At 42.0% G+C, this 22594-nt stretch overlaps 1 protein-coding gene across 1 annotated transcript; it reads right to left on the minus strand.

The window, feature by feature from the left end:
* Positions 1-5176: 5176 nt before the first annotated feature.
* On the minus strand, positions 5177-20877 carry ZCCHC10 (zinc finger CCHC-type containing 10). Its single transcript, XM_035105379.2, has 4 exons — positions 20738-20877; positions 13124-13282; positions 9353-9394; positions 5177-7389 (listed from the first exon to the last, which is right to left on the minus strand). The coding sequence occupies exons 1-4, from the start codon at positions 20776-20778 to the stop codon at positions 7104-7106; spliced, it is 528 nt and encodes a 175-aa protein (XP_034961270.1). The 5' UTR covers positions 20779-20877; the 3' UTR covers positions 5177-7103.
* Between the last annotated feature and the right edge of the window lie 1717 nt (positions 20878-22594).

Raw genomic sequence — 22594 nt, forward strand, 5'->3', positions numbered from 1 at the left:
CTAAGACCTCACCACGTGACCCCTGGCGGAAAGCAGCCAACGCCGCCGGGAGAAGGCGAGCACCGCCCTCGCCCAGAAAGGAAGCGCAGGCGGATTCGGGCACGTCACGTGACCAGGGATCTTTTCATTTTCTTTTTTTAAAGTCGATGATTTAAAAAACTGTTGCTCTCCCGCGCCCTCTACAGGGGAGAGTCGGAGCAGCAACGTGGGCGCCTGCGCTGTGGTCGATCCGGGCGGATGCGGCGAAGTAGGGTCTGGGTTTGCATAGGAGTCTGGGAGTCCCACTCAGAGCATCCGAGGGATGGAGTCCTGCAACGCTCATGGGCGAGTAAGCGGGTTAAACGCATGTCTAGCCGCCATTGAGGAATGGATTCAAATCGGGTATGATGCGCAATTCTTCCACGCAAATGCCCAAGGAGGTCACTGCTTTGTGCAGGAGGGCTTCTCCTTCAGATTCCCTGCAATATCACTAGCCGCCGCCTCTTTCTCCGCAGTTATTTGCCTGCCCGTTTTGAGAAAGAGAGATCCCCTAGACAACATTTTATAGGTGCAACGGGCTCAAATCTCAAGAAAGAAAAAGTTTGTAACAATATCCAGCTTAAAGAACAGAAGTAAACATAGGCTTTTCTCTTTTTTTCTGGATGTTCTAAAACCATTTTTGAAGAGAGGGCACTTTGCTTGCAGTGCACTGACAGGATGGACAGGAATAACAAGATCCTCCTTCTGTTCATGAACCTAAAAAGACAGTTGCCTCACCCTGCTCAAATGCCTCAAAAAAGAGAGGAAGTGTGTGGTCATACAACAATGGAATTTCACATTAGAGTATGGTTACCAGTTTTTTTCCATGAATCTGGGGACACTTTTTTTTTTTTGAAGCTGAGTAGCAACAGGGAGTCAATAGTGGGGATGGTGAGGCAAAAGATCCTGGGCCCAAGCATACATGCATATTGTATAAAGGTGCAAAGCCCTTTTGCACCCTGTGAAACATAAATGCACATAGTTTTTAAACAACTGTGCAACAGCCGCCCACCTGCAACTCCCGAGCCTCCCCCGATCAGTGAAAACAAAGGGGGAATGGGGCAGGAGATCTTTACCGCCGGATGTCACCAGTTCCCCTTCACCACTGCCTACAGCAGTGGTAGCAGCAGCAGCAGTCAGCAGCCCAGAGCCAGCCTGGTAGCACAGTTGGCTCTGGCTGGCTTCAGGAGCTGCTTGCTGCTCGCTGCCGTGGTGCCCACCAGTTTGCCTCCCGGAAGTCCCCATATGATGTGTCTTGTGTGCAACACATATGGGAACGTCCGGTGAGGAAAAATGGCGGACGCCACGGCAGCAAGCAGCTCCTGAAGCCAGCCAGAGCCAACTGCGCTACCAGGCTGGCTCTGGGCTGCTGAGGCTGCCGCTGCCACATTTCCTGGGGAGAGATTTGCAAATCTGGGGACTGTCCCCGGGGACGTCTGGTAACCCTACATTAGAGTCCACTAACACACTGGCAATACCATAAATCCACAGGTGCTGACTAGAAATCTACAAAAACCAGATTATTTACTGAAAAACATTGAGTAAATGCAAACAAACAGCCAGTTAAGAGCAAAACAACACACAGTATTTATTGTTCTGTACCGCACACACGCACACCCCTTAGTTTAGGGACAGCTTTTTACAATGTCTGTTTCCTTGTGAGAGCCTTATGGAGAATGATGTTGTTTCAACAATATCTGTCTGCAAATACACATTGGGGTAGGGTTGGACTGGACACCTAGCATTAGCTTGTGAAGCAGAATTGACTTTCTCAAAAGAAACAGCATACTTCTTTGAACCCTGTCATTCAATGTCCTCTTTTGTCAGCCAACTGCAGAATTCTGTTTCTCTTTTGCCGGCTACTTTCAAGAATGTCAGCCTATTTCCTTCAGCATAACTGCCCCGCCCCGCCCCAATAGGTGAGGTTTATCTACGTAATATAGCAAGCAGTCATCAAGGTAATCAATAAAGTATCAGTGCAAACAACAGAGGATAATATTCTACATTTTCCCTCTATGAATGTCCACAAGAAATAAAACTATCTTCAACAGAGACTGCTGCTTCTATATTTTATAACAATTCCAAAGACTAAATCTATTTGTTGGAAGGGCTTCATCAATTAATGTTCTAAAGAGCAGGAAGTGATCTTTTACTCCCTACCACATGGTTCCCATTTAATGCCCACATTTCTCTGCAACTCTAGCTACTGGAAATATAGCGACCACAAACAGTTGGTAGACATAGGAAAATATCTGCACACACAAAATTGCTTTCTTGTGGTATATAGAAAACAAATCACACCAGTTGTTATATTTATTTCAGATGAGGGGAATCAAAAAAATATGTACATCATTCAAGAAGTAAAAATCTTAACGTGTTTTATAACAATAGAGATGCAAAATACAAGGGGAAGAAAATGTCACTTTGATTCACAGCGTGGAATCCACCCCCCTTTCTATAAAGAGCCTGGTATTCAAATGACCCCCTGCAGTTAGTGATAGCAAGACAGAGCTTGATAGAGACCCCAAAGGGGTTAACAGGACTCCACATTCTGTCAGCATCTCTGCATACCATGCGCTGGTCTCAACTGCCCTAGGTTAGATTAGGATATTAATTGGCCTTGACAGAGACAACAACACCAGCTTATGAATTGCTTTCATTCCCCCCCCTTTGATGTTCTTTGTCCTCTCCTGTAATTAATTATTGAAACAAATTCAAATTGTTTGTATGATATATAACTCATTCCCAGGCTGAAAAACAACAATTAAGGTTCAAAAACAGGGTACAGTTCAAGTGATTTTAAACCACTCTGTAATGACTTTAACAAATCAAGAGGTATGTTTAAAAGGGTTCTGAATACATATTCTAGAAATAAAAACATGCAAACCATGCCACAGAAGACTTCATGAGAAGGAAAGCCTCTATGGTAGGTTCCAGTGTACATTCTTCAAAGTGTCTGCGAAGCTGTATGATGCTCAGTGTTGAACACTAAAATGAATGCCTCCAAGTCTCCAAATGGCTATCAATAACCCATAAAATCAATGCAATAAGATCTATTCATCAAATAAAGTCTATTCATTTTCTCAGTGGAATGAGTAAGGTTGAGTAAATTAAAGTTCAATTAACAACATCTCTTTAACATGATCAACTTAAGTACACAGGACTTCATTCACAGATAATTAAAACCTGCTCCAGAGTTTCTATGTCTTCAGCAAACATTGTTGAACCCCCTACAGTACATATGAGATACTGTAATCTATCTGGTAAGGTATATATATTTTAGGTAACATGAATAGCTGGAAGTCTCTTTTGCAGTGTTTCTCAACCAGTGTGCCTCCAGATGTTTTGGGACTACAACTCCCATCATTCCTGACCACTGGTCTTGCTAGCTAGGGGTGATGGGAGTTGTAGTCCCAAAACATCTGGAGGCACACTGGTTGAGAAACACTGCTCTTTTGCACATAAGCAGGAAAAGCCACATCGACATTATCACTACAATGAAGTATGTTTATCTCTTTAGGCAGGAAAATCAGACCTGTGAGAATCCATCCCATTTGCAGCCCAGGCAACCTTGAGGAAAAATGGGTTAGTTGAATCATTTTCATGCTTCACATTTAACTGTGTGGTTGATGCCTAATCTTCACTGGGATAATTTCCAGCAGGTTTGATTACACTGACAAAGTCGGCATGAAACCTGAATAAGCCACTTAACATTTGGGAAAAGCATATAGTACCATCATTTCCAGGCAGTGGCAGTTCAAAATGAAGCATGACTGAATGGTTTGCCATGTAAAAATAAATCATTATCCACCAGAAAATACTAGACTAGGCTCTTTTCCCACTACATAGTTTTCGATGAACAGCGAACTACTAGAAGACCAGCAATATACCACCTCAACCTGTAATCTGGTGTGGTAGAGAAGGGGTGGTGCACCTTTTGAGTGGGGCCAGAAGCAAAAGTGGGTGAATCAATGGATGTACCTTTTGCCTTTGTACAGTAGGCTAGTTTCTAAACACCCACACACCTCTGTCCTCCATCCAGGCAAGCAAGAGGCATCACCAGAGTTCAAGGGCATATTCCAGTCAGGCAAAAGCACACTCAAGGAGGGGACAAAGTAGGGCTAGTGAAAGCTGTGGTCTATGGCAAGTTCCAAGGACCAAAAACAAAGCCTGGAGAGTCACATTTGGCCCTGAACCTGAGGTTCCCCTCCCCTACGGTACATTATCAGGAAGACTGTCTTGTGCTTTTTTAAAAAAGAAAATGTAGATTGGCCCCTAATCTAAGATGGTAACATGCTCAATAAATACCTTAATGAGCTTACTATGGCCCAGTTTGCTTGCAGTGGTAAACAACCGTTAGAAGCAAATGATGGCTTACTGCGAATGAAGGTATGGTGCATGCTGCTCAGTTTCACTTAATCTGTCTTGCCCGCTTCCAGGAGAAGGACTTAGCATTACATGCAAACCTCCACTTACAGCTTGGTTCTCTCCAAAGCATGAGCAGAAGCCTTTGAACTAATATTAACAGTGTTTCTCCGAAAATAAGCCATACCATGAAAATAAGCCATAGTGATAGGAAGTTTAACCTTGTAGGTTAAACTGTACCATACTTAATAAAAAAATAAGACATCCCCTGAAAATAAGCCACCGTGTTTTTTTGAGGAAAAATAAATATAAGACGGTGTCTTATTTTTGGAGAAACACGGTAGCCTATTGCATACAAACCATTAAAGCAAGCAGCCATAGAATAACTGTAATGAGTCTCCTCAATATAATCTCTATACCACTATTGCTCCTCTCATTCTCTTCTGTAAGTGATTAGCCAACAGTAGGTCCCCACCATCTTCATTATTGTCTATGTCTTCAGGTCCTTAAGACTAGAATCAGCTAAGGAGACCAACTGCAATACAGCGGTACCTTGGTTGTCGAACGGCTTGGCTCCCAAACAAATCGGCTCCCGAATGCCGCAAACCTAGAAGTGAGTATTCTGGTTTACGAATGTTTTTTGGAAGCCGAATGTCCAACGTGGCTTCTGCGGCTTCCTATTGAGTGCCGGAAGCTCCTGCAGCCAATTGGAAGCCGCACCTTGGTTTTCAAATGGTTCCGGGAGTCGAACGAACTCTCGGAATGGATTGATTTTGACAACCAAGGTACTGTACCAATGTATTGGCACTGAAACGGCATTCTGTTAAAATAAACAATAAAGCCATTTACTTGCATTTAATAATTTATTAATCTTTCCTCTTAAATGATACATTCTTTAGCATGACTTTCAAATAGTTTTCTTGTACTTTTAGAATTACAGTATCTGAGTTCTGCAAAACATAGAAATGGTTACAGACTAAAATGCACAACTTACATAAACATTTAAATAGAACATTTGTATTCAAAAGGCATTCTACACACTACATTTTCATAAAAATATAAAAAATAGTTCAATAGTTAATTCGTATTTTAACTAGACTAGGATATTTAAGATCTTCCCCCACATGTTCCCTCTTAGAAAGACTCCCATCAATAAGAAACTAAAAGGAGACTGTATCACAAATTAAGTGACTACTGCCAATTGCTAAAATTTACCACAATAGCAAGTTAGTTCACTTCTGTAACTAGCAAGAAATGTACTGCATTATGATTTTTGCTATAATGTACCCTCCATTTCAAAGTCCATACAATTATATATAACTTGTGCTATGCAAATAGAAATAATTCTAAATAAGTGATTGTAAATTAGAATACAATGAAAGTTGCTATATGACCAAAATAAATCAACTTTATCTTACAGTTAAGAATTACTATGCAAAAATAGCACAAGGGGGAATATTTAAAGATACTTTCTTTCTTTTAAATCGGGCTCCAATGAAAATAAATGTTTTTTTTCTTTTTTCCTCATTGAAAATACAACATTTGTATGTTATTACAATTTCTCTAGCCCCCCAAATTAGATTATGGAAGGTAAAACGAAGACTTAAAACCCTCCTCATTTTAACACCCTCATTGGGGAACATTTAATTTTATGAAAAGGCACAAAGATGAAACACTTCAGTCGCAACAGTTAACACTACTCTCCATGCACAGTGCAAATGCCGCTTAAGGGATGGCCTTTAAGCTCTGAACGGGTCTTGTTAAAAAAATTAAAGCATTTGACCCTGGTCCAGAAATTGTGGTACATGCTGGAGAGAGGCATGTATGTAGTTCCATGGAAGGATCTCCACTGATAAACAGATGTTAGCATTTGACAGTGCTGTTTACTTGGGGGTGGGAGTGGGGGGGGGTCATAGAGAGGTTTCTGGAAATCATTTACCCTCTAACCCAGATAGAGTGACTGCGACTTTTCTATACTGTGAATATGAACCAACCCCTTTGGAGGGGGGGGGGGGAGAGAGCCTTAAGTGTAGTACCATGTGTGCTGCCCAAAGCCATGTTAGGGTCACTCACTGCATATCATTTTGCATATGCAGGACCACATTCAGAAGGGCAATCTATGCACAGAAGCCTCTTTCAACAGGCTGAAGCAATCCCGCTGGACTGGCATGAATGTGTGGCCCTGATCTCCAAAATTCAGCAATACGATATTGCAACACATATTTGAGCAGCTACTGGCAGAAAAGGGAAATCTGTTTCACTTGTGCTGAAGGCATTATCACCCACCCACCCCTTTTAACTGTTAGTGGAGATTGAATATGGCTCTGACGTATCAGCCAACTGAAATAAAACTTTGCACCCTTCATCTTCCTATCTTGCTTTTCACATGAATGTTGGTTGCTTATAACGTAACAGGATAGTTCAGATAAATGTGTTTTGCTTGCTGGCATGTAAACATCAGGGTGACTGGACCTTAGCTCATATAAACATTTGATAGATTTCTTTAAAAACTAAGAGAAAAAAAGTAGCATTTCCTATTAGACAATAATCCACAAAAATACTCTTCCAATAAGCGTTACTTGCCATTTAACGGTTTATGTCCTATCAACTACTATGTAAAACACACAAAAAAAGAAAGAAATCAATTGTAAAAATTGACCTGTTAGTTTCGTTTGGCCGTTAAGCATTTCAGATGCTAATCGTTCATCAACACCAGAGTCCTAACACTGCACCAGATTACTTTTCTTCTTCTTTTTCTTTGGCGGTTCATCATCCGTGCTGCTGTCTGTGCTGCTGCTGCTGCTACTGCTGGAGGAACTAGAATCTGTCTCAAAGTCAGAAGAACTGGAAGAACTACTTGAAGAGGGGGATGATGAGGAAGAGGAAGTGCTTTCATCACTGTCACTGTCATCCGAAGAGGAGGAGGAGGAATCTTCGCTCTCAGATGATGACTCACTGGCTGAGCTGGCGCTGCTGCTACTGCTGGAACTCGTGACACTTTTAGACCTGCACAAGAGTTTTAAGATGACCAGCAGATATTATTCAATGGTACTGTGCCATTCGGTGACTAGCAAAGCCTTGTAAATCTAAATCAAATAATAATAATAATAATAATAATAATATATTATTTATACCCCGCCCATCTGGCCGGGTCTCCCCAGCCACTCTGGGTGGCTTCCAAAAAAGAATAAAACACAATAATCTATTAAACATTAAAAGCCTCCCTGAACAGGGCTGCCTTCAGATGTCTTCTAAAAGTCTGGTAGTTGTTTTCCTTTTTGACATCTGTTGGGAGGGCGTTCCACAGGGTAGGCGCCACCACCGAGAAGGCCCTCTGCCTAGTTCCCTGCAACGTGGCTTCTCGCAACGAGGGAACCACCAGAAGGCCCTCGGTGCTGGACCTCAGTGTCCGGGCAGTACCGTATGATAGAGGTGGAGACTGGAGGTGGTATACTGGACCGAGGCCATTTAGGACTTTAAAGGTCAGCACCAACACTTTGAATTGTGCTCGGAAACGTACCGGGTTCATAGAACCGTATTCATGTGTTTCCCAAAATATTCTTAGGGCGAAACATTTTTTTTCTTATATTGTACAGCAAGGATTTGGGGTTTTTTTTCTCTATTTATAAATGTTTGGCTGCTATTTAAAGTAGCTGAAAACAAAAGCAAGGGAATAAGGGAGTTTCACGTTGGTATACAAGTTACCATGAATACTAAAATTAAGTGTTAGGTGAGCGTTAGCACCCAACAATTATCAAAATCAGTGCTTTGTTTCTTTAAAAAAATGTTTAGGGGTACTCTCATTTTGACTCACGAAAATCACCATTTTATAGTTCAAATCTGGAAAAATAAATACAGTAAATGGACTAAAGTACAAAGATTCACAAAATGTTTAGGGGTATGCGTCCCCCTGCGTCCCTGCAGAGAAAAGGACTGATCAAAACCATTCCTAGTTTTGAATTCTGTAGATGTGCCACTATCAACAAAACATTATTTTAACAAAAAGATTCATATAATCAATTATCTCCCTGACTGGGTTCTAGGCTCAAATACCCAATCTTACTTGAGCAAGGCTATAGTTTCCTGCTATATGGATGAGCTGTAATAAGCCTTGGGGCCGGGCCCATATGCTACTCCTATATTTCAAGCACCCAGGGATAAGAGTGGAAGATTTTGCTTCCATAGTTTCTGGGTATGCCAGAATGGGAAGCTGTAGTTTATTCCACCCAGAAGCAAAAGAGGAAGGGGGCATTATTTGGAAGCCTCCACAAAGTTCTTAAAATTTCATTATTTTGTAAAAATTGGCAGCATTAAAAAAGTATTTTACCATTTGTTGAATTCTGTATTTCCTTCAGCACAAAAGAAAAGCTGCATGAAACAGCCAAGAGCAGTTATTGTAAATGGGAAGACCCCAGTTTTCCAAAGTACACTGAAGTTTATTTTGTCAGTGTTTGTTTCTAGAGAATCCATCAGCAGATATATGGCAGAGGGCCACTTACAACTTCAAGAGGCTGATGGTTTTCAGAGAGGCTTGGAAATGAAAATATTGGATATAGCTTAGTATGAGAAACTACTGCAGGCTAGGAAGCACATTTTTGCAGTTGAAACTCTGTAGGGAAACATTTTTTTCTTCTATCCCTTGATTTTGACAGCTACTTCTAATAAAACCATCTCACGTTATCTATCAAGTGATACATTTGTGCTTACCAATAAAGACAGGAAGAGGTAGAGCAAATGGAACGGAAAAAAATAAACTGGAATAGAACACACTATACATAACATTAACAGGCTACTAGAATTAAGTAAATCCCGAACTAGAAAGTAGGTCCCAGAGACACTTACTTCTCCATGTCCATAATTAGCACTGCAGCCAACAACATGCATGTCTTGTTCATTAGCCAAGCTACATCATTTATCACAGAAGCATTAGACAGGGGCAATTGGTTGAGTTACACATTTTCCCACATACCTTTTCTTCTTGCTCTTCCTGTCTGTAGTACATTCTGCAGAGCTGGATGAAAGGGCAGAAGAGAAACAATTGTTTTAATTAACATGCTGGATTTAAAATAATATATATATAATTTTGTTGCACAGTTAAAACTTAAGCTTAACAGTGGGCAGGGGGTGGAGAATCAAGCTTCCTAGACAAAGTAAGATGAGCAAAAGGGGCAAGTGGCAATGATACAGGTATTAATAAATTACTTTATTGAATGCTAGTTGCAGGTGTTTATGCAAACTGCCCAGGGAAGACATTGAAAGCCAGTATATATATTACTGGAATCCAACATCATACAAGCAGAGAAAAAGGACTTCCCTTCCCCATCTGCCCATTGCACCCATATCTCCCCTATCTCTTGCACAGCCCCACCTCCACTTTTTATAGCAGATTTGGGGGTGCAGGAGGTGTTGCAAGGCAAAGTTTTATTTCACAAGGATGGAAGTCCATTCCGCTCACACATGGACAGAACTGCATACAAGCATTAGTACACAAACCAATGTACTTCCCCTTGTGCTTGATACAGAAGCTGCAGTTAGTAAAAATGGGGTAGCATGATTGCTGATTGGAGCAAGGGCCTTGTCCACATATAACAACTGTGCTCAGAGATATGCACTGGTTACTGATTTACTACCAGGGCCAAGTTTAAGATGTCACAACTTGGGACCAGTTTACCTACGAGACCATCTTACCCCACCTGTGCCTTCGGTTGGCAGAACTGGAATTACAGGTGCCACATAATACACATTCCGCATTGGTAAGTGGATTGTTTAGTGTGGCCCCACATGCCCTTTGGAACTTGCTGCCTATTGAGATCAATCAGGCGCCTTCATTTTTCTCTTTTCAGTGCCTGCTAAAACATTCTTGTTTAGGTAAGCCTACCCAGATGCTTTAAAAGTTTAGGTAATTTTAATCTGTTTTAGTATTTTTACTTTAGTATGTTTTAAAGTAGGGTTGTGAATCTTTCCTGATTTTCTTGCTTTACATTTTTGTAAGCTGCTCTGAGGTTTCTTACAATAAAGCAGTGCAAAATTTTATGAAAAAAATAAATAAGAAGCAAAACTGAGAAAAAACATTTGCTGGCCCCTCTCTCAAGTTGTCCTACTTAAAGGAAATAAGAAACCCGGTAGTCTGGTAACAGCATTACTGAATTTTTCTTCTTTAGATATAGCACTTCTCCAATTGCTTTTCAACATATCACACAGCTTGATTTCACAAGACTCATCAAATTTGCTAAAAAGAACAGGGATGTAAATGGGTATATTATATGTAGTGTAATTTGCCCGAGCTTTTATGTGAATTTGTAATACCAGACGACAGATACATAGATAAAGCGAAAGCGTGGGCAATTGTTTTGAAACTGTATCATTTAGCTGTAGCAAACCTACTTATACATGTATCTCATTCTCAAGAGTCTGCAGTTTATTCTATACAGTACATCCATTATTATTTGATTTGATGTTGCTTAAAAAGAGGGCAAATTTGCAGTCTTGGTTTGTACACAGTTAAACTGCTTTGAAAATATAAGCATGGAAAAATAGTTGGTTCAGTCATTTATCAGAATTACACAAGAATAATAATTTTCAGGCATGAAAGTTTAGGAAGTTATTCAGAGTTCAGCAATACTGCAGGAATAGCTAGTATATTAAAATGCCAGTGCTGTCAAAACATCATGCAGCTAAGATGCCAGCTGTTTAAGTAAATAGCAGCACTAGTAATTCTGGGTGAATATAATATGGATGGGTGCTTTGCTACTCTTGGCTAACATAGCTTCAACAGAAAACGTCGAGGCTGTATCTTTACTATAAACAGGAAACCAGCATCATCTTCATCACCCCCATTGTAGTTTAATACATGTCTCACTGCATCCATTTATTCCTATTATGATACTATAGCTCCTATTTCTTAGTTTACACATGATGTGGTGAAATGGCTAAGAATGTAAGCTGGATACTCCTTGACTCAAGTATCACTTCGGCTGCAAACTCATCTGTTGGCCTCGGAAAGATACTATTGCCTCAAACTCAGCAAATTATCTTTAGTGTGGAGACTTGCTTTACATGGTTGTTTTAAGGAGTACTGAAATACTCTAAAATTTTCTGGAAGAGTGGGAAAATATGCACTAAACATAATGATATGAGGAAATGTTAGGTTGAGAGTTAAGTGTGTGCTTGCAAAAAACAAACAAAAACCTCTTGGTTATTTTTTTTTAAGCCCCTTGGCTGGCAGACAATAGCAACAATGTTAGCTTTATTACACAACCAACTATGTTTTGTTAAATAAATGTCTAAATCTCCAATAGTAGTAATTTAAAATACACAAATCCGTTGATTTTAAACTGCATAGGAGTGGGCCACATAAATATGCACTAAGCATTGTTCTCAGTGGGTTAAGATCCAACATCACTCAAGTGGACTTTCCAGTCTTCTGCTTCCCCTGCAACCCCACGCCCTCCAGAAAAAAAAACTGCTCTGGGAGGCTGGGGGGACCCTCTAGAGCAGATTTCGTGGAGGTGAACACCACATTTGCAACCCCTACTTTAAAAGCTTTCTTGCATTTAAGTGCTATATGACAATTGTAGTGAACAACCCCGCCTTAATGCTCAAGAGTGAAAGGGTATACTAAAAAGGAAAGGAGGAATTTTAGAGGTAAAAAACAACAGGACAAAAAGCATGTTTTCAGATGCTTAAAGAGCAGACAGAAGTGAGAGGTGCAGAGATTCTGAGGCAAGACATTCCAGGGAAATGGGGCAACAAGACAAGGTGGAAGCATGCAACCAAAGTAGTATGGCAAGGTTTAGCCAACAAGAAAGTATCAACATAACAAAGGCAACAAGATACCAAGTACAGTGGTACCTCAAACGTAATCCATTCTGGAAGACCGTTTGAGTTCTGAAACGTTCGAAAACCAAGGCGTAAAGAGCTGTCTCCAAATTCAACTGAGAAAATTGAAAAACATGCAGTGGAAGCTGTATCACTTCCGAGGCATGTTCGAAAACAGAAGCATTTACTTCCGTGTTTTCGCCGTTCGGGTTCGGAAACATTCGTCAATGGAGACATTCGAGAACCAAGGTACCACTATAAAAAGAAGCAAGCAAAAAGGAAAGACAGGAGGGAGGGCATAAATATTATTAGGTTGGGTGGGCAGGGAGTAATAAAAAAATGAAAGGGAGTGTAATGAAAAGAGAAGCTTGGTCAACATGAGATGCAGAAAGGGGAAAATCCCAACCTAGAAGCAGAGTTAAGACTGGAGGAAAGATGAAGCTGTAGGAGAGGCAAACCAGAAAGAAGAACACTACAATGTTTAAGCGGGGGGGGGGGGGATAAGAGAACAAATCATCCCATGTCAAGTTGCAAGATAACACCACAGTTGCATTACATGTGCAGTAGCCCTTGTTCCCAGAACATGCTTATCTTTCCCATTGAAACCAACAGTCAACCAATGGATTCAAGTCACAAGAAATGACATTCTGATTCTGATTAAACATCAGGAAGAACTTTCAGTGAAACAGACTCACATGAGAGGTGGTGGACTCTGCTTCCTAGGAGGTTTTTGAGCAGAGGTTGGGGGGCCATCTGCCTTGGATGCTTTAGTTGAGATTCCTGCATTGCAGGGGGTTGGACTAGATGACCCTCGGGCCCCTTCCAACTCTACAATTGTACAATTCAAGGGCTCTTAAACTACAGCTTGATCACATGCACTTTTCTACAAATGGTGTACAGTCTCCTTCCCCTGTGATCTTACCTCTGTTGTAATAGTTGCTTCTCTTTTTCCTGAAGTGCTTTTTTAAACTCTGTTGTCCTTGATGGTCTATGCAGATATTTTCTTTTCCCTGTACATTCATAGGTCCAGTGTCCAAATTCCAAACACTTCTGACATCTCACATGCTGCTTGTTTGCTTCCCTATGGAAATATCAAAGAGCATTTGAAACCAGATGTCTTTGATTTAAAAGCTGACTATTAACCACAGCTAAGATCAACATTCTAGAAAATAGATGGCAGTTCCAACATAAAAACCACCAACTTTGGGCCCCTAGTAGGGGATTATATTTGTAATTTGATGAGAACAGACTGTGGCTGAACAAGAAGTTTATGGCAACTGTGTAGCATAATCCACTGATAACATTACAAGTTAGAGGCTGGGTTCAACTTCCAGCAAAAATATCTCCTAAAAGATACCCCTCACATCACAGCTAAGGTCATTCTAGTTAACTTGTTCCCTTACCAGCCCAAAACGTACTCAATTACACGGAGAAGCCTTGTGCTCATTTGATTTGCTCTGGTGTGTGCTTTGATTTTTAAAAGCCACAAATGAAATTAGATCCAATTTAGAATGAGCATGCACTAATCTCTCTGCTTCAGTTCCGGGGTGGGCCCAATGCCATCTAAACGCAAGCAACACTGAAATCCCACTGTTTCCTATGGGCAGCTCTTACTTCCACCCCAGGGGAAAGGGGAAAATATAGAGTTTAAAGGAATCAGAAAGTTCCATTTCCAGACAATAAGGTAGCAAGGTGTCACAAGGAGCTAGCTACTGAATTGAACCAATCTACTGGTGAGGGTAATTTTAACACTTCCCAGCTTATGATGTCTGTCCTTAAATATTCATGCCCCTCAATACCAGGTGCTCGCAATCACACGTGGGCAAAGTGCTGTTGTGTTGATGTCCAGTTTGCAGGCTTCCTACAGGAATCTGGTCAGCCACTGCAAAAACAGACTGTTGGACTAGATGGGCCACTGGCCTGATCCAGTAGGCTTGTCTTACATTCTTAAGATGCCCTGCTTCCCAGGAGAGAAAGAGATTCCCTCATATCCACAATAGTAATCACCTACTGTGTTAAGAATTGTCCTTGTCTCAAGGTCAGAGGAAATGGAGAGGAGGTAATGACAACATCTCTGGTTTTGGAGGCAGGAGCTCCAAAAGCAGGGAGAGAGAATGCTCTTGGATGCTACACTACAAAGAAAACCCACTGCCTTTGGTTGGTGGCTGTCACGATATACCCTTGATATACTGTACCTATTTCATGATTCTCTGCACAACTTGTGCTTTGCTTCGTGTAAGCAGCAATCGCACTGAAAGGTGCACTGAATGTTGCAATGACCTCATCCCTAGGCACGAAGGAATTTGGATTTGGCATACCGTAATTGTTGGTGCTATATCTGAATTTTAAAGAGCATCTCATTTCAACATCCAACTGCGGGAGATGATAACAGTATCTTGAGGTTTCTTTGATGTTATTAAAGTTGGTAAAGGAAATATGTTTAAGCTAAAATTATAGCTTCACTTAATCTATGCTTTGCTACTCACGCCAATGACCTAACTGGAATTTAGGTGACTGATCCACAAACCAGTTGAACCAGAGTACATGGATTACATCAATCCTCCAATGCAAACTCCATTAAAAACATTTTTTTAAATGATTGTGGTTTTACCATTACCTCCAACGGTTGCTGGATTACTACCTTTTCTTCCCTTGGGACAAAGATGACTTACATTTAAGTACTCTTGTTTAGCTGGCCTGAGGATTAATCTTCTAGAACTAAAGCAAGTGTTTTTGTTGTTGTTGTTTCAGAATCAAGGCACAAACTTTTGACAAATGTAATTTCCATATGGGAAAGTGGTAAATAGGGTTTCAAATGCAAATAAGTGCAAGAAAGCTTAAGGAACTGCTAACGGTACTATGGGGGAAAAAAACCCAGACAAAAGTAAGGAAAATGTAGCCAAGAGCTATTTTCACCTCACTAGCTGTGGAGCTAGCAGTTATTGATTTTCTCCTTCCCCACTACTACACACACACCTGCCTATTTCACGCAATTCACAAGACTGGTGATAATATCCAAACTAGAATAACAACTAAATACTAGTACATTTATTCACAGACTATTATTTGGTGATAATGATTAAATTGGAGCAAATGTATTAAAAAATATAAGCTCTTCATCAGAGCAGCAAGTTGAAAGTATTTCTGAAGATAAAAATTGAGAATTCATCTGAAAAACAAATACATTTTACCCAGCCTGAGATTGTTCCTAGAAGGCACAAAGTATCTTTTTGGCTTTTAAAAAACTAAAACCAGAGTCAGGAATCCGGGCTGTGGTCCAGAAGCTATTTACATGAGAGTATCTTTTCTAACTTCAAATTGATTTCAATATTATAGCAATAGGCTCCACCCCTTGATGCCTCACAGATCTACAAAAAATGAACTAGTGAATATCTGATATTCTACTACTGTACATTTCAATTGGTGAAACTAGGCAAGATTACCTGGGTGTCATGTGTGCAAATCTACATGTGGATGTCACACATCTAATAAATAAAAACAGAACACTTAAATTGTTTCTAACTAGACAAATTTTGATGGTCTATCATTGCAAGAAAAACCGCTAACGGTTTAAAAAGAATCTATGATTCTATGATTCTAATTGAAGAGAGGTGTGCTAACTGAGGCTTTAGTTTTGTTTTTGTTATGTAAATTTGAATGTTCTCAATTCCTGGAGTTGATTTACATAACATTAATTCTGTTGTAAGCAGTTATGAGCCATTAGAAAAAGTCAACTACTCTAAATGAGTAAGTAAAAGCTACTACCGGTACCATCTTTTTTATTACAGGTAGGTAGCCGTGTTGGTCTGAGTCGAAGCAAAATAAAAAAATTCCTTCAGTAGCACCTTAAAGACCAACTAAGTTTTTATTTTGGTATGAGCTTTTGTGTGCATGCACACTTCGTCAGATACACTGAAACAGAATCCACCAAACCCTTATGTATATTCAGAGGGTGGGGGTGGGGTGATGGGAATGGGTGATGGGCTGATGGGAGTGGTAAACCTGTAGATGGCATGATCAAGCTTTCTTTAGCGCCTCAGCCCTTGCTTTTCCCCCCCAGGACCAATTGCAGTCACCATCAGTCGTTAACAGCCATCTACAGGTTTACCACTCCCATCAGCCCATCACCCATTCCCATCACCCCCACCGCCCACCCTCTGAATATACATAAGGGTTTGGTGGATTCTGTTTCAGTGTATCTGACGAAGTGTGCATGCACACAAAAGCTCATACCAAAATAAAAACTTAGTTGGTCTTTAAGGTGCTACTGAAGGAATTTTTTTATTTTGCATCTTTTTTATATTTAGAATATTTCTACACTATCCTTTAATATAAATTTTTAGTGCATCTTATGGTAAATAGTTTCTAAAACAATGGAGAACAAAGGTCAGAACATCAATAAATTCAGCAAAACAGATGAAACTACCGGTACATGTAGAACCAATTTACATTATATGTAGGAATACCATGAAACATTTATGCTCACTTGGTGTCAGAATGACAATAGTTGGCACCATGCAAGGTTTGATAATGAGGCATTCCATAAACTATATCTCAAATAAAGGTAAAGGGACCCCTGACAGTTAGGTCAAATCGCGGAAGACTCTGGGGTTGCAGTAATCATCTCGCTTTACTGGCTGAGGGAGCCAGTGTACAGCTTCCGGGTCATGTGGCCAGCATGACTAAGCCGCTTCTGGCGAACCAGAGCAGCGCACGGAAACGCCGTTTACCTTCCTACTGGAGCGGTACCTATTTAGGTACTTGCACCGAACAATAGGCGCTCACCCCGTCAGAGGGATTCAAACTGGCGACCTTCTGATCGGCAAGCCCTAGGCTCTGTGGTTTAGATCACAGCGCCACCTGTGTCCTATATCTCAAATATATCCCCATAAAAACTTGAAGGGCCAATATACCCACACTGAAATCCTATGCACAGAAAGCTGTAAAACGACTGCAGTGCTGGGGGAGTGAGGCCTTGTCAACATTTAACACCTGTGCTCAGAGTCTGCACTGGTTGCCTATCTGCTGCCGGGCCAAGTTCAAGGTGTTACTATTAATATATAAAGCCCTTAACAACTTGGGACCAGTTAAGCTAGGAGATTGCTGTATCCCTTATGTGCCCACTTGACCAGCAGAATTGGCACTTTTACCAATGCCATATAACCCACACCACTTCTGCAAGAAGTTGATCATTTAGTGTGGCAGCACAAACACAACAAGAAGTAAAAACTAAAAATGGCTCAGGAATGTAAAGAATATTCAACTTAAAAAGCAGAAAAGTATCTCATAGTTAACAGCTGCACTGTAGACATTTCTGCATGTTTGAAACTCCCTGCTTATTGATATCAGGCAGGCACTTTCTGTGTATTCCTTTCAGTGCCTGCTGAATACATTCTTATTTAGATAAGCCTACCCAGATGTTTAGAAAGTTTGTAGGAGTTTTGATTTGTTTAGTCTAGTTTACTGCAGCTTTAACCTTCTGTGTGTTTTAAATTACAGACAATTTTTTTAAAAGTAATAATCTTATTGGGAATGTGTGGGGTTTTTTTGTAAACCACTTTGAAGTCTTTTCTACAATCAAGTGGTACATAAATTTTCTTAAATAAATAATTTTTTGAGTGTGGCTTCCACGTGGATAAAAGTGAGGCTCCCTACAGGACAAATACAGTACACTAAGAAGACCTCTTCCCTTTGCAGGAGTAGTGAACAAATTTGCAGGGCCGTCTTGAGCAGGTCGGGCGCCCTGGCGCTGCGGCACGGAGATCGCTCCGGCGCCTCCGCCCTCGCAGCGCGGCTTCGCCGTGCAGCACCCCCCCTGCCAGCCCGGCGCCCTGCACCACCGGGACTGCACCTAGAGCCGGGCCTGCAAATTTGAATGGTCCAGCTGCTTTATATGTTGCAGAAATGACGTGGGCTTCGAACATCATCACTTCTAAATGCCCATACCTATTAAACAGAGCACATTTAGCTCTCTGTTATACTAGTGAACTGGGGACAATGAAGCAGACCTAACACTGGTTTGAACACAAGTTATGGGAATTTTGGGTCAATCCAACTGTTTCCAATGAACAACTAATATTAAGAGCTACTCTATACCAGTGATAGGAGTGAAGAATGAATACTTCACAACCACTGAATCCCATGTCCAGTAAAACTTTGAATGGTTTGGGGCAGGTATGGTGAACATGTGGTTCTCCAGATGTTGCCTAACTAGAAGTCCTACCATCCCTGGCTAATGGCCATGCCTGGGAAGGCCAATGGAAGTTGTAGTTCAGCAACACCTGGAGGGCCAAAGGTTTCCCACACCTGGTTTGGGGTCTTCTTCAGCTAGGCCCACAAGTTTACTTTTTTTTAAAAAAAGCCTCAGTAGTCTCCCGCAATTTATTCGCTAAGCACTTTAAGAATAAAATTGCTTGCACCTATTTTGACCTAGACATCACTACTATTGCTGCAATCAGTGAATGTGTCCGAAGAAATAACTGGTAATAGTTTATCAGATGAATGCCAGTTGTTGAAGGTCAACATGCTTGCAAGGATGTGGGTTACTTGCTGAATGCCTGATACTCATGACTTCTAATGTCCAGTAAGAGATGGATGACCAGCTGGCTCGAGGTGGCCATTAGTGTCTAATTCTGATAGGGAGTGGTTGTGGGTGTCCTGAAGGAGACACCCTCCAAAAGAAACCCTCTTTAGACCTATAAGTGTTGTTTGCTTTACCCTGTTGTACTAAATCAAAGAGTATGACTATGGTGGATTTTCCTCCAAGCATTTTTGAAGCTTGAAGTATGAGTGAATATGAAGCAGCTAAGAGTATGTGGTTTGTACCAAGTAATAAATAATAACTAGGAGATGGGTTCAGGCATCCCCAAACTTCAACCCTCCAGATGTTTTGGACTACAATTCCCATCTTCCCCGGCCACTGGTCCTGTTAGCTAGGGGTCATGGGAGTTGTAGGCCAAAACGTCTGGAGGGCCGCAGTTGGGGGATGCTTGGGTTAGATCAGGCATCCCCAAACTGCGGCCCTCCAGATGTTTTGGCCTACAACTCCCATGATCCCTACCTAACAGGACCAGTGGTCAGGGGTGATGTGAATTGTAGTCCAAAACATCTGGAGGGCCGAAGTTTGGGGATGCCTGGGTTAGATGGATAATTGTGTATTTATTCCACTTGCCATTTTACTCACCCTTAGTAAAGGGAACAACATTTTTAAGGCATGGTACACTACTAATATGCACACAAAGACCTCATAAAAAGCCCTGTACCTTTTCTGAGTAAATCATAAATCCTAATGAGGATTAAGAATCAACACTGTACAAGCCTTCTGCATGAGAGAAATGAAAGGATATTACAACAGACCCTACAATCTGCATGAGAAACTAGAAAAAATATAGGAAAACTGAATAGGTCAAACAATTGTTTTGTGCAGGCATCTTAATTTTCAAAACCAAAGAACATGCAGCATTTTAAATTTTGCTTTGTCCCTCTGATATTCCCTCTGACCTTGACTAACTCATGTAAGTTTTACTACTTTATTGTAGTAATGTGAAGCAGCATTTATGAGTACATAAAAAGCTTGTGTGGGGTAATCAAAAACAAGCATGAAGTCATTTCTCCTTTTCACATTTTCCTTTAAGCTTAGAGCCATCAAAAAGTGCTGAGATTCACAGGGATTACACACTTCTAGTGTGAGAATCATTTCTATATATTTATTTATAGAAATGTCACAGCAAGAACAAGAAGTCAACTGGAAAGCTTTGGTTATTTCCCATTTAGTATTATATCCACATATCCAGGCTACATATAGTGGAGGCACCAAGCCAAAGAAAATGCCTTCAACCTTTCCTAAGCATTCACTCTGAGCATTCAACTTTGTGTTCCTAGATACAGTAATCCTTTTTTAAAAACCACCACAACAGCAGCTTTTGAACGGCAAAGAAGCGCTACTGGGCGAGATAACACAACCGGACCACGAAAGACGGCCAATGCAATGCCACTAAGATCCATCTGAAAGCGCTAAGCCTAACCACCTTTTCCTAGCAGGCAACATAAAGGAGAAAGAAGCGCCCACCAGGCCATGGAGAGCCTCCCTTCGTGAATCTGAAGGGGATTTAAAGCCTTTAAAGACCCCCCCCATCTATTGCCCGCCCGCAACCCCGGCGCTTCCCACAGCCGGTCATTCAGAGCAGCGCCCGGGTGGCAGCACATCCCCGCGCGGACACGAAGGGACGATCCCGCCTCGCGAAAAACCAGGCGCCCCCCGCCCCGTCACCAGCCTCCTCTCGCGCTCTCATTCCATTTCTATTTCGCTTTCAGGCCGCGCGGGCTCCTGCCCCGCTCCGAGAGCTCGCGCTCGTCCTGGCGGCTGACAGGTAGCAGCAACCGGGGCGCTTCTTCGGCTGCACGCGACTCCCCGGCAGCAGGACGCCGCTCCCCGCGCCTGGTCCCCGGCGGCGGCGGCGCCTCCCCTTCCCACCGCCGCCTCTTTCCCCGCAGCGCGACCCTCGCCGTCCGCAGCAGCAGCCCCTCGTACACTTACGCCTGTCTCCGAGCGATAAGACGGTGCATGGGAGTCGCCATCTTAGCCACCGGCCGGGCACTAGCGCACACTGCATGCCGGGAACGCCGCCCTCCCTTTATCCGCCCTATTGGACGAGCCGGGCTCAGGCAGCCCGTCGAGCGAACGCCGGGAGGGAGGAGGAGGAGGAGGAGGAGGAGGGCGGCACCATTAGGGGGGCGGGGGGCGAATACGGTCTCACTCCTCCTCCCCACCCCCACCCCGCGTCTTCAGCTCTTCGCCATACGGAGCCGGACCTGCTTTACAGCCCTTTTCTCCCAGCGTCCCTTCTCAATCTCGAAATGACGGCTGCAAGTTATGTTCTTGGCGCTTTAGAAAGCTCTCCGGTTTCTAAAAGTCATGGGATTGGGCCGCTTTCGTTCTCCCTTACGTTAAGAACTCCCTGCAAGTGGAAATCTAGCACAGCAGGGAGGACCCGAAGTAGTTTACTTTCTTGCAAGTGGTGATGTTGTTGTTGCTGCGTGGTATCATAAATTGTGCGGCCCACCTGCAGACTTGAGTTGGACAGTCCGCTTTACAACCGCTTGCCTTGCCTTGGTGGAATCCCGATGTGGAATGACAACAACAACGGAGTGTGCTGTTTCAGATTCCAGGTGATGGTTGTCATCCATATAACGTCTGATTACTCCACGTTTAAAAAAATTGCAAGGAGAAAACTACCTCATCAAAGAGAAACATTTGCCATGCTCCTTTCCCTGCTGTCTACTTTTCTACTTACAGGGCACCCTGTTTTGCTTTGTTTTAATGTCAGCATCTCCAGTACTAAGTGACCCATTCCATTCATTCACTTCAGAACTCTTTCCTCTAATTCCTGACCTCTGCTGCATGTGTAGATCCAACCTGTAATATGAGAAATCTATAAAAACCCAAGTGAAGCATCACTTTAATTGATAGCATCCTGCTCACAGCGTAAGTTCAGGCTCTTGGTACCTAATAAACACCATAGATAAGGTGTCCTGTTCAAGTGTTGGACTAGGACTTGAGATTCCTGCTCAAATCCCCACTCTGGTATGAAGCTGACGGGGAGATCCGGTCTCACTATCTCAACCTAGCCTCCTTTACGAGGTGATTGTGAGGATGAAATTGGAAGAGGGGAGGAAGGAATAATGTATGCTGTCCTGAGCTCCTTGGGGGAAAGGTGGACAAAAATAAAATATTTAACAAGTAGGTTTATGCGACATACATGCAAATACTGTAAACGGTGCCAGGTTATTTTGCACCCTTGGCACAGCTAACTGCTTCCTCCACCCACCCCAACTGCTAATTTCAGATTTGAAAAACAGATGTCTGGTATAAATGATAAAATTCTTCAAAATATAAAATAAAAGTCAAATATTATCAAAAATTTATAAGATATACCAAAAGCTAATCTGAATAAACTGTGCCTCTCAAAGGTCAGTACTCTGCACTCCTCTGAAGTCTGCACCCTAAGCAGTCGGCCTAACAACAGCACCAGCCCTGACTATAAACCATACATACTGGGCTTCATTTGTGTTCACACCCCCTACAGAGTAAACCTCTGCTGCACAAGAAGTCCACTGAAAGTAGACTTCCATAAGATTGTACCTTTGTGCATTGCAACCTCTTGCTACTACAGAATTATACAGCTTTCTTTTGCTCAAATATATCTGGCTCCCTGACGCACACACGGCTTGCAATCCAGCTCACAGATTAGATACAATCACAGGTTACAAGTGTAATGTGGCGTCATAGGAGACAGAATATACCTTCTTGCTGGTGTTAAACTTTAGCAACTACGTATCTTCAAGTTGATATGGTACTGTGTTTATCTGTCTGTCTATCAGACTTACATACTGT

Source organism: Zootoca vivipara, chromosome 2, assembly GCF_963506605.1.
Source record: "Zootoca vivipara chromosome 2, rZooViv1.1, whole genome shotgun sequence".
Taxonomy (NCBI): domain Eukaryota; kingdom Metazoa; phylum Chordata; class Lepidosauria; order Squamata; family Lacertidae; genus Zootoca; species Zootoca vivipara.

Excerpts from the sequence above, each read along its gene's own strand:
- ZCCHC10 (XM_035105379.2), bottom strand. The coding sequence starts at position 20,778 with ATGGCGACTCCCATGCACCGTCTTATCGCTCGGAGACAGGC. Across the intron at positions 13,283-20,737 it reads CTTATCGCTCGGAGACAGGC|GGAAGCAAACAAGCAGCATG; the intron begins GTAAGTGTACGA and ends ATATTTCCATAG. Across the intron at positions 7,390-9,352 it reads AGGAAGAGCAAGAAGAAAAG|GTCTAAAAGTGTCACGAGTT; the intron begins GTATGTGGGAAA and ends ACTCTTGTGCAG.